This window comes from Tripterygium wilfordii, chromosome 6 (genome assembly GCF_013401445.1).
Source record: "Tripterygium wilfordii isolate XIE 37 chromosome 6, ASM1340144v1, whole genome shotgun sequence".
Taxonomy (NCBI): domain Eukaryota; kingdom Viridiplantae; phylum Streptophyta; class Magnoliopsida; order Celastrales; family Celastraceae; genus Tripterygium; species Tripterygium wilfordii.
Window position 1 is genome coordinate 10,001 of NC_052237.1, and position 20,039 is coordinate 30,039.

At 39.1% G+C, this 20,039-nt stretch overlaps 2 protein-coding genes and 1 pseudogene across 5 annotated transcripts; 1 reads left to right on the forward strand and 2 right to left on the reverse strand.

Moving 5' to 3' along the window:
- Positions 1-1,590: 1,590 nt before the first annotated feature.
- Positions 1,591-6,391, reverse strand: LOC119999492 (protease Do-like 10, mitochondrial). Of its 4 annotated transcripts, none has more exons than XM_038847090.1 (8): positions 5,943-6,391; positions 5,403-5,648; positions 5,080-5,275; positions 4,535-4,794; positions 4,233-4,360; positions 3,501-3,704; positions 2,906-2,950; positions 1,591-2,121 (listed from the first exon to the last, which is right to left on the reverse strand). In XM_038847090.1, the coding sequence occupies exons 1-8, from the start codon at positions 6,358-6,360 to the stop codon at positions 1,891-1,893; spliced, it is 1,728 nt and encodes a 575-aa protein (XP_038703018.1). In that variant the 5' UTR covers positions 6,361-6,391; the 3' UTR covers positions 1,591-1,890. The 4 variants fall into 4 exon arrangements, with proteins under 4 accessions (XP_038703018.1, XP_038703017.1, XP_038703019.1 ...); XM_038847089.1 differs by having other exon boundaries at positions 2,925-2,975; XM_038847091.1 differs by having other exon boundaries at positions 2,906-2,975.
- Positions 6,392-6,874: 483 nt separating this feature from the next.
- Positions 6,875-8,530, forward strand: LOC120000026. Its single transcript, XM_038847899.1, has 4 exons — positions 6,875-7,040; positions 7,281-7,365; positions 7,473-7,590; positions 7,635-8,530. Exons 1-4 carry the CDS (start codon positions 6,875-6,877, stop codon positions 8,436-8,438), a joined length of 1,173 nt encoding a protein of 390 aa, XP_038703827.1. The 3' UTR covers positions 8,439-8,530.
- Positions 8,531-9,748: 1,218 nt separating this feature from the next.
- Positions 9,749-12,016, reverse strand: LOC119999343 (annotated as a pseudogene).
- Positions 12,017-20,039: the final 8,023 nt, after the last annotated feature.

Consider the following 20,039-nt stretch of genomic DNA (forward strand, 5'->3'; position numbering starts at 1 on the left):
ACACGCAATAACCCAAAATGAAAGAAATAGTACTCATCAACGAAGAAATGGATGAAAGAACATTAGAAGCAAGTATTCCTTACGCTAATATATTTGTTCATCAGTCTCATCAATAGTATTGCTTGAGGAACACCACTAGTTCAAGTGGTCAAGCTCCTCACCACCCTGTCATAAGGGTAGGAGTTCAATTCCATAAGGACTTTTAATGAGAAAGAAATATGCATTGTATAATTTTGACAAAGGAAGAGGAGTCGATAGTGGATGATGGAAGCCTTGAATCAAAGGGTGAGATATTGTTGTGAACTCAGGTCCAGATCCAAAAGACTAAGCGGCTAAGGTTGAAAGTAATACTCTTGTGAAGTGGAAGGCCAGTGTCATTTGTTTGCAGGAGACTAAGCTGGAGGATTTTTTGCCTTCCATCTTCGGGGAGGTTTGGGGTTCTAAATCAGATAATTGACTCTCTCTCCCAACTGCGAACTCGTTGAGTGTATTACAATCCTGTGGGGTCAAAGTAAGTTTGAGTATAAGGATCACATTGTAGGCTCTCACCCAATTTCTGTGATCTTAAACAACCGAAGTGATAATTCATGTGGGCTTTGTCTGAGGTTTATGGTTTGAGTATATATGGTGATAACGACAAGTTATGAGTGAAGATGGAGTAGTGTTGTCAACTCGAAGCACAAATCTTGCAATCGGAGGTTGCTCTTTGAGCGAGGACTCCAGATTTCAGTGTTGAAAGGATCGGATTTTTTGTAAAAGCAAGACCCAAAGTTCTGTAACAAATAATAGACAAAGATAAGGAAGATTTATGAGAACAATCTCAGGCTTTTATTACTTAAGAAGAAGAACTGGTGTATGTAACCAGTTAGTACAATCTAATTTATAGAAAACAGTTTCTAAACTATCTCAACAAATAAGAGTGTGTTGAGAATTTTGTGCCTACAAATCTAGAAGAGAAATCTTCTCCTGAAGACTAGTTCAAACATAACAAATAATATACTTAGACTCAGTAAGCCTAAGACTTATTCAGCAACTCCTAAAAGTGAAAACACAATAAAGTAAGTTGCACTAATGTTGACACTCCCCTTTAGTGCAAACTTACTACTCCAAGAGCACTTTGAAAAGCTTCAGACTTAGCTTTAGCAAGGGCTTTGGTAAATATATCAACAATTTGGTCTTACGGTTTAGGGTTTAGGGGTTTAGGGTTTAGTCTTATATTATAGATAAATATATGTACTATTATTTCATGAACAGAAGATAAACCCGGACCGGATTAAATCCCATTCCCCTAAACCATAAACCTCTAATGGCCAAACGATCAGTTCAAACCATCCAAGACAATGCAAATGACTTATCAGATTTTATTGTCTTCATTTTAGCTTTGTTGGCATGCTTATGATTAGCTAACTAGCCTTTTTATGTGACGATGAGCAAAATCTGGGTCAAAAGGGTTGCGGTCTAAGTGAATAGCATTATCAATATTGCCTATTGTACCTTCAATGAACAACTAAAGTTGCCATAAATAAAGAAAACTAGCTTTTATAATTTATATGAATGCATTCTCACAGGTTTGATTAATAGCTTTCTAGCTTTTAAATGAACTATAACGGAATTGATTGGCACAATGAAGTTGGAACTACAGGTTGATTCAAGTCAAAGTCTGAAATCAAATACTTGCAATGACATGAAAAATGGTGGGATCAATGAACTCCAACATAAAAAATTTGATGGACGTTGAGTACATAGCTGGCATTCAGTTTTTGCCTTTTTGGTAGGTATTCTTTTAGAAAACTGGGCATCCCTTTCGAGAAGAAACATTCTGAAGAAGGCCAATCAGGTGCGGCATTACATTTTTCACGATATATTCTGCTAAGGTTCAGCTCATTCCGGTCATCTTACATTTCCGGACTTGTTCTGTTCACCAGTAAGGTCACTGGACATTGCAGAAGATATTCTATGACGTTCTAATATTCTTGAAGTGGCAATTTTCGCAGATGGGTAGTTCAATATAATTACCCTATCATCATCCAAATCAAACCGTAAGTTGTCCGCATTACACCCTTCAACGAGCTGGCATAGATGCTTCAAATTTTCAATTTCCACTTCATTCACTTTCTTCACCTACCAATAATTGTAGAGAAAATATTTCAGTATTCACAAATCCAAAATGATACGAAAAACATATCCTTGGAAATTGACAAGAAAACAGTCCCCCCAGCAACATCACTTTAAAGCACGGAATCAAGCCACCTATAGAAATTTCATGCTAACTATAAAGCTCTAGATAGAAATGACTGGCAAAAGTGAATACCCATAGTAGATTCAAACGGATTTCCCTTATGGATTCGAGTATGACGCAGTCCCAACCCATTAGTACAATATTGTTCACTTTGGGCCTCTCACCTCGCATGACTTTAAAATGAATCATTACGGGTGAGCTAGCCCATAATATAAACCACTTCATAGCTTCCTACCCAGACAATATGGGATGGAGGAATGACCAGTCATCCTCCACTAGAGGACCTTCTAGGTCATCACCTCCCTTCTCAAAGACACAAGTCCTCGTGTGATCCCATATACATCCCACCCGGGTCTCGGCTAATGCAGTCCAACCCACTAGCACAATATTACCCATTTTATGCCTCCCATCCGCATGACTTTAAAACGCGTCATACTAGTTAAGGGTGGGCTAACCCATATAAAGCACTTCATAACTTCCTACCCATGCGATGTGGGACAGAAGAATGACCGGTTACCTTCCACTAGAGGACTTTCTAGTTTCTAGGTCAATGAAACCGACAAAAACTATTTGACACAAAGATTTTGACTTAAATGATGAGATGTAGTTGAAAAATAGCATCAAACATCAACAATCAAATCACACTGAGTCCGTTGAGGGAAATACATGGGATAGATGGTGGAACCTGTAATTCTGCAAGACGTTCATACCCTGCATTGATGTCATCCATCAGCAGCTGAACAAGACAAGTATATATATTCCTCGAATTAGACATATTTGCATTATTGATCTTTGAATTTCAGGTTTTATAAGACATTCAAATTAGCATGGAAAACTCACGAATCACATTAATTAGCATTTTAATGCAGAAAGGAGGTTAATCGTACAATTCATCCTTTCATTTACATGTTGCTTTTGTATGCATCATGCATGTAAAAGTTGTATTGTGTCCTTCTCAATGAATTCATTGCTTATCAACGAAGAGAAAAACATATATTTACAAGCAGGGGGAAGACCATGAATCTTTAACAACATCTGCTCTAAAACAGAGCTCATTCTGAAGAGAAAAGACCAATCCCATCAATCCACAACTAGTGAAGTTTCATCACAAAATTCTACATTTCTTTCTTCTTTTTTCATTTCTCAACCTGAGACTATATAAGTTTTCAAAAATGATGTCAGGACAAAACTTTTGTTACAGCAGAAAGTTAGGAGGTCATTATGGATTTATGACATGAAGCTATCAAAGGAGAATGCAAACCTGAGAAAGGATAACAAGTTGTTCTCCAGCCTTTTTAGGCAACTCCCTGAGTGCACGTTCACACAATCGACGAGGTGAAGTGTTGTACCAGTCTTCTCCATACTCGTGAAGGTATGGCTGAGTAAGAGGGACAAATACCAGACCAGCAAAAATGTAATAGCTAGGAAGTTTATCAAATTGATGAACAGGAACTAGTGGTTGCAACTGAAAAATCAACCGAATTTGAGATTAGAAAAAGAAAATTGATTAACTCATTCAATGTAGTCATGGAGAATACATTCATCAAGAACTCAATTTTTTTGTTCATGCAGTCACTCGCCAGAAAACATCCAATCTTTTCCAAATGATATTAATTATTTCTTTGTAGTTCTAGGTAATAAATTAATTAAACTATCCTCAAGTCAAAGTTCACATAGTCATAAAGTATAAATCAAGTAAATCAACTGTACGGAAAAGGTTCAATTGATGTAAGTTTCTTTTTTTCTTTTGAATAGGAAAAAAACTAATTTAGTAATGTAGATTTTATGCTTATTAGTTAGTTTCCACTCAATATGTAATCCTTCATTCCACTATTCTCTTATTTTTTATTTTGTTCAGGAAATCTGTTTTAATTCACATAAGAAATGAAATGCAGGTAAATTCCATAAAACATTAGCAATTTCAAAAATGAATACGTGGAACAGAGAATTTGTCAAATATTGAAAGTGAAATGAAAATATAATCACAACTTACAGGTTTGAGAATGGTTTTGAATTCATATTCTACACCATCCCTCAACACTCTGACTAAAGCTGTTTCATTTGGTTTCTTCATAGACACCAAATGATCAAATGTTATTCGCTCTCGGCTCCGGAAAGGAACTGCATGTTGTACAAGTCACGCTCCAAATTAAGAACACAAGAAAACAAAACAATAAAAATATAGCTATTATAATTAGCAATTGCAGAAGAAGAAGCCAAACTCTCCCGTGAAAACAAATACTCGGCATTGCACATTCATTTAGAGCTAACAAGCAAAAGGTAGAAGGCCAGTACTTGTTCCATCATTTGCTATGGGCACACCATCAAATGCAATGATTATATCATCTTTCTTCAGGATCCTGTGTGCGTCAGAGAGAGGATTAATTTTGCTCACAAGAACCCCAGTCATATCACGGCGCATTTTAAAATGGTTTCGAAGTTGAACGTTTTCAGTCGGCTGGCATGACAGACCCATAGAGCAGAATTCAACATATTTTCCATTTTCTTCCACGCCAGAAATAAAATGCTTTATAATTGGAACAGGAATTATGTAACTGCAAATTTCAACACAAGGAAAACGATTAACATAAGAAAATTTATTGCACACATAAGAGTCATCGAAAAAATAAATCCTCTTTGAACATAGGAAATGACACATCATATTTGAGAATTCACAGCAAAACGACATGGTGGAGTTACGATTCTATAGAATAACATCCAAGACGAAATCATATACTGAAAGACATTGCTTTAATTTTTCGAAGGGGTTAGTATGATGATGTCTTATCATTCAATATCAGAAAGACAATGGCTAAAACAAAACCAAATTCATGACTCACCCAATGTTCTCAGCACCTGACAGGTTTTGAAAGGCTACACCAGCAACTTTATTGCCCATGATAGCTGGGCCACCACTATTTCCTGGGTTTATTGCTGCATCAATCTGTATTGCCATTAGCTGGGTTGCACCATGCACATACTGTGTGGGTTCAACTCTGGAGACCACACCTTTAGTAACGGAAATATTGTCCCCACCTGCAACCAAGCAACAAGATATTGATGGTAGTTGACACAGATAACGAAAGGTCTTATGAGATAAATTTAGGTTAAACATTATCATACCTTAAAAACACAATGAAAAATAAATTATTTGATATGTTACCTTGCGGGTACCCAACAACAGCTACGGCCTCTTGCAGGAACGGGATGTCTCCAAACTCTAGAAAACTCATACCCTCCCAGAATTCTTCACTTTCAACCACCAAAATAGCCAGATCACATTCATGACCAACTGCTTGAACTTCTGCTTTATACTTAGTGGGAGAGCCATGCTTTCTTACAAGTACAAAAGTATGATCAGCAACAACATGAGCATTTGTCAGAATCCTTCTTCCAGGGATAACAAATCCTACATTTATTATCATCGTAAATTTGAGTGCGAACAACTGCATCAAATGCTGGCATTACAGGACAAGCATTGCTTTGCTTAATTAAAGAAGTTGAAAAAATTCAACTCGGCATCCTTTAATTTTATACACAATTTCTTGGCCTTTTATCAACGATATGGCATTTGTAGGTCTAGGACTTTGGAATAGATCAACCTTAGCATGTTTCTGAAGCTAAATACATCAAAACATAACAAATTCATTCCACAGTAAGACAAGAATATGACATAGAGGTGAAGGACGAATAGGGAGACTACCAGAACCCATGGACTCCCGCTGGGACTTGTTCTGCCAGGGAAGGAAGTAGTTTGGGCTACTGGAGACGGTGAATATTTTCACTACCGAATCCAGAGCAACCTCTATTGACAAATGCTCATCCGCTTGATGCGGAGCTAATCTGGGGACTGCAATTTCCGGGGATGCATCAATGTCGATTACCTCATCCTTCCCACAGTCAGTGTTTTTATCATTAGCAATGCAAGAACTATGATGAGGATGATGCCGGTGGAGAGGGCGTTTGTCTGCAGGAGTTGCGGTGTAGAACAACTCGTGTGAGCGTGTTGGCAAAGTTGAGGCTATGAAAGTACGACGTCGTGCAATGAAAGAGGAGTAGGAATTTGAGGAATAGTAGCAGAGCCGGCGAGCAAAACGGAATCCCCTCAAACCACGCTGCATCGTCTTCTCTTCTTGGTCTGGAGGTGGAACTACGGAGGGAATTCTTTCCAGTTTCCACGGTTTTACTTAGGTTTAGAGTCGATTGGATTGGGCTGGGTTATCTGGGTTCAAGCCCATTCGTCAAAGCAAACAACTTCATTACTGGGCCTTCGTTTTCCAATGGCTTTATAGCCTGGCCTAATAACATCTCCCTAGCCAGTCGCCACCAAACCAGCCGGATTTGATTTTGTTGAAAATTACAATGCCTTTGACGAGTAGCAGTAGGCAGTAGCCGGAGAGCCATGATTCGTCCCCTAAATCACCATTTAATATTTTTAAGTAATCGGAGTTTTGCCAAATGCCAAATCCAGGTTTCGAAGAATCTTCATCTTTCTCTCTTGTTTGCTTTTGCCTCATTATACTACACATCCTGAGAGAATTGCCGGCCATGGAGCACTACATTTACTCGAATACATATAAAATATAGACAACTGCTATCGTATAAACCTATAATTGTACATGCCAAGGAGAGGAGATGACGAACAACATCAATGGTGGTGGTGGAAGGAGAATCAAAGAAGAAATTCGCAAAGAGAGAGACGATGATCTTCTCCTATTCAAGGAGCTACGTAAGCGCGAAAAAGATGGGATTGCAACCCTCCTTCAACCTGTTTCCGATGAATTCAACCCCAGTGGTGCTGGTACGCACCCACTCTCTCTTTTGCCAATTGAGTAATTAACTTGTATGGTCTGTTCTGGTGATTTAATTGATCCATATACCGTTTAAGCTACATGCGATATGATAAATTAAGATCACCTTTTTCTGAATGATATCAAGCATGCATATCAGATTTTGCACCTCTACAGAATTGCATCCAATAATATTACATATACAGCACTAATTACCTGCCTTGATCTGTTTCTGTCTGTCTATCTTCCAGGACATTATGCACAACTCTACAGAATTGCGTCTGGAAAAAAAGGATACGAATTTTTCCCTGAAAATGACAAAAATGATTATGATTGGTAAATGAAATCACCCCTGCAAAATTTCCTCAACGGTACTATTTAGTTTAAAAGGGTAGAGGCTACCTAACTAAATAAATTCTATATCATTTTGGTTATGTTTTTAGGTTGAAAACTCCACCAGCAACTCCTTTGTTTCCATCTCTAGAAATGGAAACCAATGCCCCTCAACTTGCTGTTCAACGTCAACTCCCAATCATCCAACCGCCGCCAACTCTATCAAGGGTATCCATGAGCATGATTAATTAATTAATTCTTGTTTTCCACTGCTAATTCGGATTATAAACAACATGCAGTTTTCAGGCAACCCGTCGGAGGCAGCCAATGCGAGCAGTATTGGTGTAAGACCAAGAACTCCAACCACAAAACTCAACAACTTACCTTTAAGATTCAAAACTCCAAACCACGGAACGAGGAGTATATCCTCCACTGAAACAAGAAAATCCCCAATTTTTCAACAGAAAACGATTCAACATCAACAACAGACGACAGATTTCATAACCTCAAACCTTTCCAAGACAAAGCCTAAAAGCAGAGGCGTGTCACCACTAGTGAGATCAACCATTCCAGCACCAACGGTAGTGCCGCCTGGGTTTTCTACTGAGACACCTTCTAATCTAAGGACGGATCGTTCTACTTCTGCTACACGAGGCAGACCACCAAACTCTGCACTAGTTGCATTGTTGAATAATCAAAAGCCAGAAGTAGAACCCCCCATTTCGAAACCTAAAAATAGAAGACAATCGTGCTCACCAAGTGTGACAAGGGGTCGAAGAGTAGTAGCAGTAGTGGAATCTAAGCCAGAGAGTAGCCAGACGGCTGGAAATGGGACTCAGTTTATGGGGAGTAGGATGGTAGAGAAGGTGATGAATGCTAGGAAATTGTCGGGTTCAGGCGGTGCTTTTGCTGATCAAGGAAAAATGTACTCACGAGCTGCTGCTGGCTCTGTAAACGGTAGCCCCTCCGCTTCAGGTTTCGGTTTCGCTGGGATGACGTCAAAGAGCTCACCGGACGTGGCCCTCAAGCACATGGTAAGAGGCCTAATGGCCTATCCTAGCCTCCTCAGTAATTAAATTCAGAAGCACTACTAGGTACTGTTGGAAATTGAATTGCTTAATTTATTATGAAATATTTTGGCAATTAATGTTTACCATGGACTTTTGACTTTTGTCACTGATTTCTATGCCATCTACAGATTTATATGTTGTTCCAACGTTGGATGGCATTAATGGTTCGATTAGTCAAATATCATTTGAAGGAGAGCATCTTCAATCTATATATGGGTTTTTTGTCTTTTCATGACAAATATAATAATTATCTAACAAACAGTTGGTATATTATATTATATTATATACTTCAAAATTATTTCGGTTTGCTTGCTTTAGTCTTATATCATGGATAAATATATGTTTTATTATTTCATGAGCAGGAGATCAACCCAGACCGGATTAAATCCCATTCTCACCATGCCATCGCTCGTAGCCGTGGAAGGAGCTCCACCACCACCATCCCCGGCCAGGCCGGGAGTAGCTTGGCTGCACGTTCAACTTCAGAGTGTTGAAGGCTACAGATTAACATATATGAGAATATGTTTGGATTATTGTTATTTAGCCTCATTAATTAGTGATAAAAAGAGTTTTGATGCGTACATAGATTATTGTTATTCTCTCTCATCTCTCTTCGTCTCATCTCTCTTGATTTTGCTATATATCATACATGGAATAGTTATGATATTTATAATCTAGAGTTGTTACGTATTTATTTTGTAGTGATCCTAACTGAAAATCCTTATGGCAGACTGATAGAAAGAAGTATTTGTAATTAAAATACGCTAGCTCGGACTATACATGAAATTAGGAATATTGTTGTTATATTGTCATTTTACGAGTAATTAGCTGAAAATCCTTATGAGAAACTGATAGATAGAAGTATTCCTTTCAGCTTTAATGGAATTCTTAAGTCGCAGAAGACCGTAGATGCACTTCATACAACCAACTTCAATCATGTTTCCCATATCCTCCTCGATCCTTTCTTCATATTGAATTATAGATCCATGATATTTAAAAGTCCAACTTTTTAGTATTTTTTTCCCCTCTATTTTAATTAATTCATCCATTTCTCTCCTGTCCAACTAAATTTACATACTAAGGTTTTCACAGAAACTGAGAAGAAAACCTCTTTCAGGTTTAATTTCATCGTTCATCATGAAAAGTATTCTTGTGAATATTTAGAAACTATTTGTCATGTTCTCTTTTTATCGTCAATTCTCATCGGTATTCTTAAACTATTTCCACTCTTTTTTTTAACAGCCGACACTATTTTCACTTCAACCCCAAATGAAAGAAGAATAAGAAAGGACCAAAAAGTGCTGAAGGGAAATGCATGTCCACAAAAACAACTTATTTCACTAAACAATGTCGATTTGCAAGGCTTGATGAAACAATACATGAGGTAAAAACCTATTCAACGAAAATAAAAACAAATTAATCCACAAATTGCCACTTACGCTCAAGGGAGTGGGAGTTGTTGCTGACAATCCATTATCCTGCCAATAACCGAGAGCTCATCAGATAACCATGATATCCACAAGTTATGAGCTCTGATGCAAAGATCTCCCATGATTCTACTCAGTTCTTCAAGTGTAGGGCTCGCACTTTAATTTGCTCCAAGCAGAGCAGCAGTAGCAGATGATGTTTGTCTTTTAGAGACAGTGGGCGTGTGCATTCCAGGACTATCAACCGTGGGAGAATCAGTAGCTCTAGTCGACCTCGATAGGGGTGGTAACTTATCAAAAGCGGCAGGTTTAATTTCTTTTGCCCAAAACCTTGGAGAACCAAGTGACACCGGAATGTGTTTAGAGTGGTTTTGGAATGAAAACAAGAGTCTCCCAATGAAAAGGGATCTTTCGACAACTATAGCTGGGGACGAGTTTTGACCTTCCTTACTGCACCTTTCCATAGCAGCACAATAACTATCAAGCACTTATCTTGTAGATATGGTGCCAAGTCCTTCAACCTCTGAGCTGCTTTCGGGGAGTCTAAGAAACTCAGTAGATCACCAAGAACAGTCTGACAACAGCTGTCTACTGCATCTCTGATTCGACTAACTTCAGGACCAAAATAGGCATTAAGACAATTCCTGAAATTATTCTCTTCGAGCTGCGATTTAAGGGTTGAAACCCCATAATAATTCTTAGCATTGGGATCTATAAACCAAACCCCACCACCTGTAGAAGGTCTATTCAGATAAGCCTGGCAGTCAATTTGTTCCCCAGGTGTCTCCACGATTGAACAAACTGATTCTGTCACATTCACCACTCAGCCAAATCCTCAAATCCCAAGTTGATAATCTTTTTCATCCTCTGAGAGAAAGCATCCTCGAATATCTCATCCCAAAGATCTGAGTCATCTTCCAAAATGAGTTCTCTAATCCTACTCCAAGGCAATTCAATCTCGGACCCAAAAACGCTCTTGAGCCACTCTAAACTCCCATCCAACACGTCCTTGCTATCCATGGTATCACATATCAACTTCTCCGCACATGCTAATTCTTGGGCATTATCAATGGCATCAATCAAATACCTTCCATTAATCTCATTCACTAACTCTACCCGACAATCCCTCAGCCAAGTCAAACAATCCTTGGCAATGCACTCTTTATCGAGCATTACCATTACATACTCCAACTTATCCCTGAATAACTTCCACAACCTCACCTCCTCAACTCCTCAACCGGGTTAGGTATTTTGCCAAACAACTGAGAAGCAGGAGGTGAACCCAGTGTAACTTTATAAAACGGAGGCATATCGTTCAAAACTTGCAAAAACAACTCTCCTACCTGTCCTACACTGACCTGAATAATCCTCAAAACTTCACAAAACACCGATACCACAACAGACCCACTAGCATCATGAACAAAAGTACCCAGCTTCTGCATTACCCACGATTTTCTAGTATCCAAAACAAGATCAGTACCTGTATAGGTTCAAAATCGTCAATAACTGACACCGCAGCCAATGCATCAGCATATGCAAGGACCCCGAGACCGCGATCCCGTAGATCTTCACGCGAGCAGGGTTCGGGGACGCGAATTCGGGGGTGTCGGAGACGGGAGAGGCACACAGTGAGAATATGTTGTGGTGAATTGAGGATAAGTTGGCGGTGATGGACTCGCAAGAGGATTTCATTGAGACAATGGAGTCTGCGGACTCGATGAGATCGCGGTAGCGGTTGCCAACGAGCAAACGTAGTTCCTCCTTCTTGGCGTGGATCTGGTCGTTGGTTGTCGCCTCCACATTTTGGATTTCGGAAATGGCTTCGTGAGGAAGAAAGACTCGGCATCTCGGTAACCCGCTCCCCTACGGCGGCTGCGCTGCTCGCATAGTCCTCTGCCGACGGTCACGCCAACGATAATCTCATTATGACGGTAGTACCGTTTGGAATTCAACTTCTATCTCAGTCACTCGATCATTAGATATGAATCCTCAAATTGTCCATGTTTGTGTCGTTTTCTGTGATGCTTCTCTCACCTGGTTTTGTAGACGAGAAGGGTGAAGATCAGATGGAGATCAGAGTCGTCGGGATAGGGGCTGGAATTATTTCAGCAATTTTTGAAGGAGTCAATGGCTTGGAATTAGGGTGTCAGTTAGAGTCACAAGTTAGTTGTCTTTCTGTTACAAGAAAACTCTAGTTTATAGGGTTGTTGATTTAATCTTTGACTTAGTCCTTGTTACGTGTATCATGTAGCTTAGATCATGCTATCATGAGCTGTTTTTTTCGTTTTCCAGTTAAGGTATGTTGTAAAGCTATTAAAGCCAGATCAATGTTTCAATAAAGGCAAGTCATTCCTTCAGTTTGTTTTGTGTTCTTGATATTCTATTTACATTGTTGATCAATTATTCCTAACAAACTGGTATCGAAGCCCCCACTGGGCCTGAGACGAAAAAAAGCCGCAGCTTTGAGTGACTTACAAACACAGTGAGAGAGAGATGACAAGCGAAGGAAATTTCATCCAACCTGTAATATCACGCTTTGATGGTCACTATGACCATTGGAGCATGCTTATGGAAAATTTCTTGAGAAACAAAGAGTATTGGAGATAGGCATGGGTTTACTTTCTAGTAGATAAGTCAGAAGCTTTCAATTCCTTTAAATGCTTTAAAAATCTGGTTGAGAAAGAGACTGGCATGTATATCAAGTGCTTACGCACTGATAGAGGAGGAGAATTCAATTCAGAGGAGTTCAAGGAGTTTTGCAAGAGTAATGGTGAAGCAGAAGAGACTTGAGGAGCTGAAGCTGAAGGATCTAAAGGTGAAGAATTACCTTTTCCAAGCAATTGACAGAACCATTCTGGAGACTATATTGGAAAAGGACACCTCGAAGAAGATTTGGGACTCGATGAAGAAGAAATACGAGGGTAATGCTAGGGTGAAGCGCTCGATTCTTCAAGCACTGAGGAGAGATTTTGAAACTCTGGAGATGAAGGTAGGTGAGAGCATAACTGATTATTTTGCTCGAGTTATGTCAATTGCTAACAAAATGAGGGTGTACGGAGAACAAATGAGAGATGTTACTATTGTGGAAAAGATTCTTAGATCCTTGACCGACAAATTTAACTATATAGTTTGCTCGATCGAGGAATCTAAGGATGTTGATGCACTCACCATTGATGAACTACAAAGTTCACTCATTGTGCATGAGCAAAAATTCCATAGGAGCAATGGAGAGGAACAAGCTCTAAAGGTGACTGTTGATGAAAGAAATGGAGGACAAGGACGTGGCAGAAGTAATTATAGAGGGAGAGGTAGAGGAAGAGGGCGTCAATCCTTCAATAGAGCCACAGTTGAGTGCTATAAGTGCCACAAACTCGGCCATTTTCAGTATGAATGTCCAACCTGGGACAAAGAGGCAAACTACGCAGCATTAGATGAGCATGAAGAGATGCTGTTAATGTCTTACTTGGAGATGCATGAAGCCAAGCGAGAGGATGCATGGTTTCTGGACTCGGGGTGCTCCAATCACATGTGTGGAGATAGGAGCATGTTCAGTGAGCTGGATGAAAGTTTCACACAACAAGTGAGGCTTGGAAACAACACCAGAATGACAGTACGTGGTAGAGGAAATGTCAGACTACACTTGAATGGTTTTCACCATGTCATTACAGAGGTTTTCTACATTCCAGAATTGAAGAATAATCTCCTCAGTGTGGGACAACTACAGGAAAAGGGACTTGCAATCCTAATCAATGTAGGAATGTGCAAGATCTATCACCCAGACAAGGGTTTGATCATTCAAACCAAAATGACAGCCAATAGAATGTTTATTTTGTTGGCCAATGTGCAACAAAAGAAAACTGCTTGTTTCCACACAAGTTCACAAGACCTCTCCCATTTATGGCACTGCAGATATGGCCATTTGAGCTACAAAGGTCTGAAAAACCTTGCAAACTCGGAACATGGTACGTGGTCTGCCTCATCTCCCTACAAACATAGTAGTTTGCACCGATTGCTTAATTGGCAAGCAACATCGAGATACCATCCCCAAGAAGAGTGCATGGAGGGCTACAGAGAAGTTACAACTCATTCATGCAGATATCTGTGGCCCTGTAACTCCCACATCAAATAGCAAGAAGAGGTATTCCTTATGCTTTATTGATGATTTCAGTAGAAAGGCATGGGTTTACTTTCTAGTAGATAAGTCAGAAGCTTTCAATTCCTTTAAATGCTTTAAAAATCTGGTTGAGAAAGAGACTGGCATGTATATCAAGTGCTTACGCACTGATAGAGGAGGAGAATTCAATTCAGAAGAGTTCAAGGAGTTTTGCAAGAGTAATGGCATCAAGAGACAGCTGACCACGGCATACACTCCACAACAAAATGGAGTGGCTGAGAGAAAAAATAGAACTGTGATGAACATGGTTCGTTCTATGCTTTCAGAGAAGAAGATTCCAAAAACCTTCTGGCCTGAGGCAGTGAATTGGACCATGTATGTGCTGAATAGGAGTCCTACGTTGGCCGTCAAAAATGTTACTCCAGAAGAAGCTTGGAGTGGTGTGAAACCTACCGTGGAGCATTTTAGAGTTTTTGGGTGTATGGCACATGTTCATGTGCCAGATGCAAGGAGGACAAAGCTGGAAAATAAAAGTTTTTGTTGTGTACTATTAGGAGTCAGTGATGAGTCAAAAGCCTACAGGTTATATGATCCTATCTCTAAAAGGGTCGTAATCAGTAGGGATGTGGTGTTCGAGGAAGATAAACAGTGGAATTGGGATGAAAGCTATGAAGAGCATTTGTTGATGGATCTAGAATGGGGTGATGAAACTGATGCAGAAGTGGGTGATGAAACAGTTAGTGAAAGCAGTGGTGAAGTTGAGGAAGCAATTGATGATGAAGTCCCAATGGCAGTGAATGCATCTCCTGGTTCTGTGAATGTAGAAGCAGTCAATGCAGGTGGAGGCAGGAACAGGCGAACTCCTATCTGGATGGAGGACTATGTTAGTGGAGAAGGGTTGTCAGAAGAGGAAAATGAGGTCAACATGGCTTTAGCTATTTCTACAGATCCTGTGAGCTTTGAAGAAGCAGTGAAGAGTTCAAGATGGAGGATGGCAATGGATTCTGAAATCAACTCAATCGAGAAGAATCAAACCTGGAAACTCACTGATTTGCCATCTGATGCCAAAAAGATTGGAGTCAAATGGATTTTTAAAACAAAATTTAATGAATTCGGTGAAGTGGACAAGTATAAAACACGTCTGGTGGCTAAAGGCTACTCTCAACAACATGGAGTGGACTATACTGAAGTGTTTGCGCCAGTAGCAAGAATGGATACGGTAAGAATAATAATAGCCCTTGCAGCACAGAGAAGTTGGAAGATATTTCAGCTTGATGTAAAGTCTGCATTTCTCCATGGTGAACTGAATGAGGATGTCTATGTGGAGCAGCCAAGAGGATATGAGAAGAAGGGCAGTGAACACAAGGTTTACAAGTTGCATAAGGCTTTATATGGCTTAAACCAAGCTCCACGAGCTTGGTTTAGTCGTATTGAAGCACATTTCATCAATGAAGGGTTCCAAAGATGTCCTAATGAACAGACTTTGTTCATCAAATGGAGCAGTGAAGGTAAAGTTTTGATTGTGAGTATTTATGTGGATGATTTAATTTTCACTGGTGATGATGAGGTTATGATGTCTAACTTTAAAAGCTCAATGATGAGAGTGTTTGACATGACGGATTTGGGGAGAATGAGGTTCTTTCTTGGCATTGAAGTATTGCAGAAACCTGATGGTATTTTTGTCTGTCAAAGAAAATATGCCATGGAGGTTTTGAAACGTTTTGGGATGCAAGAGAGTAATCCAGTGAGTAGTCTGATTGTGCCAGGGTTTAAAGTGTGTAGGGATGATGATGGAATCACAGTGGATGAGACCTATTATAAGCAAATAGTGGGAAGCCTAATGTATCTCACTACAACACGTCCAGATATGATGTTCTGTGTTAGTCTTATAAGCAGGTACATGGCAAAACCAACTGAACTTCACATGCAAGCTGCCAAGAGAATATTAAGGTACTTGAAGGGCACCATTAACTATGGGATTTTTTATAAGAAGGGAGGGGAAGAAGAGCTGCTAGCATTCACGGATAGTGACTATGCTGGTGATGTGGAGGACAGAAAGAGTACATCTGGTTATGTATTCCTGTTGAGTTCTGGTGCAGTCTCATGGTTATCAAAGAAACAGCCCATAGTTACCCTTTCAACTATAGAAGCAGAGTTTGTGGCAGCTACAGCCTGTGCTTGTCAAGCAGTTTGGATGAGAAGGGTTTTGAAGAAGTTAGGCCATTCACAGGAAGGAAGCACTACCGTAATGTGTGATAATAATTCGACAATTAAACTTTCCAAAAATCCAGTCATGCATGGGAGGAGCAAGAACATTGATGTGCGTTTCCACTTCATGAGAGATCTCACTAGAGATGGTGAAGTTGAACTAGTTCACTGTGGAACACAAGACCAGGTAGCAGACTTGATGACCAAGCCTGTAAAGCTGGATGCATTTCAGAAGCTCAGAGAGAAGCTGGGAGTATGTGATGTCACAGATATAAACTAATTGTCTCACAGCAGTTAGTTTAAGGGAGGGATTGAAGGAGTCAATGGCTTGGAATTAGGGTGTCAGTTAGAATCTCAAGTTAGTTGTCTTTCTGTTAGAATAAAACTCTAGTTTATAGGGTTGTTGATTTAATCTTTGACTTAGTCCTTGTTACGTGTATCATGTAGCTTAGATCATGCTATCATGAGCTGTTTTTTTCGTTTTACAGTTAAGGTATGTTGTAAGGCTATTAAAGCCAGATCAATGTTTCAATAAAGGCAAGTCATTCCTTCAGTTTGTTTTGTGTTCTTGATATTCTATTTACATTGTTAATCAATTATTCCTAACAATTTTACCCTATCTCCACCGTTCAATACAATAATATATTGATTTGACAATATTAAACTTAATATATTTAATGGTAGAGATGAGATGGAATTGTTGAAATAATTCCAGCAAATCCTTTTCCAGATCAGAGGGAGGAAACGTTTATTTACCAAATTACTACTTACTCAGTTTCTACCAGCTCCAAACAGTTTGGTGGGTCGGATCGAGTCCGGTTGTGACCCTTATTGAGAAGATTTATCAATGGGCTGAGGGTCGTAGACTTTTATTGAATTGCTTTATCATGTGGGCTTGGGCCCATATTTCAGAGGTTAGTGGGTCCAATCGAATTTTTGGCCACCACAGCCACCGTCCGCCATTCACCTCGAATCCAGACCCGAGCACTCGGAGCCGCTCAACCCACTCCGCCCTCTTGCTCCTCCTACAAGGTCCAAAAATGAAGCTGGCGAAATGAAAAGAACACTTGGATAGATCATATGAAATGAAAATAACACATGGAAAATCTGCTGCAAGAGTTCCAGAAGAACCATGGCTTGTTGGAATTTCAAAATAAAAGAAATATTGGGGGAAGACTTGCATAGAAGAGAGAGACCAGCAAAATAAGTTTGGGTTTCTAGGGTTTTTCAAAATAAATTTGGTACTTTTTGTTTTTGACCCATAATGTTGTTACCATATATGTATGTCATCGTCTCGCTCGCGACACACTCCGATTACAGTTTATCAATTCTGTTTCGCTGCTCAAACAGTTGATATTTTCAGTAAAGTCCACCCACCTGGATGTTTCCATACACTTATTTTCAAAATTTATTTGGCTTCCGTCAATCCACCTTAAGTTTGAGGGGATGTTACCATATATGTATGACTATGTATATGTCAAGGCAATACTTTAGGAGCAAGTTAAGGAAAGACTTTAGGGGCAAGACTCTAGGGTTTCTATGTACCATATATACCATACGAGTGTGTAACCCGCCCTTTGCTGCGGGGTTGTCAATTGTAGAACAATTTGGGTAAAAGTAACGTAGGTGGATTATGTAAGACGAAACAACAGATTGAGTAGAAGAAAAGATATTAATCGGTAAACAAATCATTCTTATTCCAATTCTTATTTCTCAATGATATCCCACAATGAATGTTTCGACTCCATTTTAAAAAGTAACCTATGCATAGCAGTATTTACTCTTCAGAGACTTCCATATCACAATTTTAAAGACTCCCAAATCATTTATGCCTCCAACACTTAATGGAAGAATACTCAGGTGGAAAATGTGCTGAACCTTCAAAGAAGTGTACAAACCTTTTAGTTACAGTGGAAGGATAGCCAATGTGTATTTCTATTCATCTTTAAACCACTGCTCTAACCCCAATATGCAAAAGGAAACAATATCGTTAATCCGACTTCCCAAAAAATCAATAAATTATTCAGAACTTCATTAAGCAAATGTGAGGATTAAAAATTGCAGGAGATGTGAAAGAAACTATCAAGTAAAATTGTTGTTACAAATGACAGAAATAGTATACACCATTGAAATAAAGAGCTATGTATAGCACTGTAACACATAACCCACAACAAAGACACAAAGCCTTAAAAGAATCTTTGACACACAAACCCTATTCAAAATCGTATACTATGACCAAAAATATGAAAATAAGTTGTTGCCTTAATCGTCCTCCTTTGTTATTTCTCCCTTGATTATCATATGCAAATAAAAGTTATGGGAGAAAAACCCTACAAAGTCCTTATTTAACACAAAAACATTAAAAAAATGAACCATATCTAGATTGAGAAAGAGCATATCAAACCTATGGGAGAAGGATTTTGAAAATGAGATGAGAATTGTGAGGTTTTTTAGAGAGATGGAGAGAATGAAATCTTTATGTTGAATACTATGTTTTTGGATTATTAATACCTTTTCGTAAAAATGCCATGTCATAATATCACTTATTTTTTATATTTTCTTAGAATAAAAGTCACATCATATTTTTTCGTTGCATCAATTGGTTTTAATGAAAATATATAAGCTACCGGATACCGATAAAGAAAGTAAAAGGATTTGTTTCGGTACTTATCCTTAGAAAATAATGAATAAATAAACCATGATAAAACCAGTTATATAGAATAAGTTTTAACATGAATGTGCTAATGGTTTTTTTTAATTATTATTGGAATTCCAAATTTTGAATTGTTAGAGAATTAGGTGGTTGATCCAGTAATCAAAAGTATCTTAGGAAGTCTCAACTATAACTAATAGGTAAGAGCAATCACAACAATGTCATTTTGTTGGGGCATCGATCAAAATATTGGCACAACAATGCCATTTTGATGGTCCCATTTTGTTGACAACAACATGTAGGCACTGACTCATATTTGTCCATATGTTGGCTTCATTTGGGGCCCACGTGTTGGCTTCATTTGGGGTCTACATCATCTACCACACTCACAAGTACACAAAAATCAATGTTGGGCCTCACATCTATTACACCAAAAATAAAGCCAGTAAATTTATACCAATGTACCAATATATTTTGTTGGCTTTGTCACATTAACAAAATACGTTTCCCAACCCATTGTGGAGTAAATAAATACACTCCGTATGTACGGTTCTCCCAGACGAAAGAACCTTATCCAGAAGCAGTTTTATCCGACAGTTCAGTTACCAACGGTTACCAAGAGCAGTTACAAGAGAGGTTACCAGAGGCAGTTAACCGCATCAACTGACAAATCCCAAGCCTATAAATACATTTCATTTCACATTTGTAAGGGATCATCGACACACAACTCTAATAAAAGATCAGACTCCGTGGACTTAGGCAAGTTGCCTAATCACGTAAATTCTGTGTTGTCATTCTCTTGAATCTTTCTACTTTATATATATTCTATACCTCGGAGCAAATTTAGCATCGACAATTGACGTCGTCTGTGGAAAATCGTTCATTAATATAAGCCATGTCTCAAGAAGCGGAAGTATCACGACAGGAGGAACTGCCTCATCCAGAAGAGGAGAGGGCTTGGCATAATCATGATGGAATAGAAGAGAAAATTCCAAATGAATTGGAATTGGAAGAAGCCCTCCTTAGGGAAAAAGAAGATTTGCAAAAGAGACAAGAGCATGCTCAAGCTCTAAGGGAAAGACTCCAAACGATGCGGAGAAAGGGGAAGCGTTTGGCTAGTGAAATCCAGAGTGTTGTTCGAGGCAACAGGGATGCAGATCCAAAGTGTGTTCGTGAGCAAGACAGTGGGAGCACTGGGAGGTCTC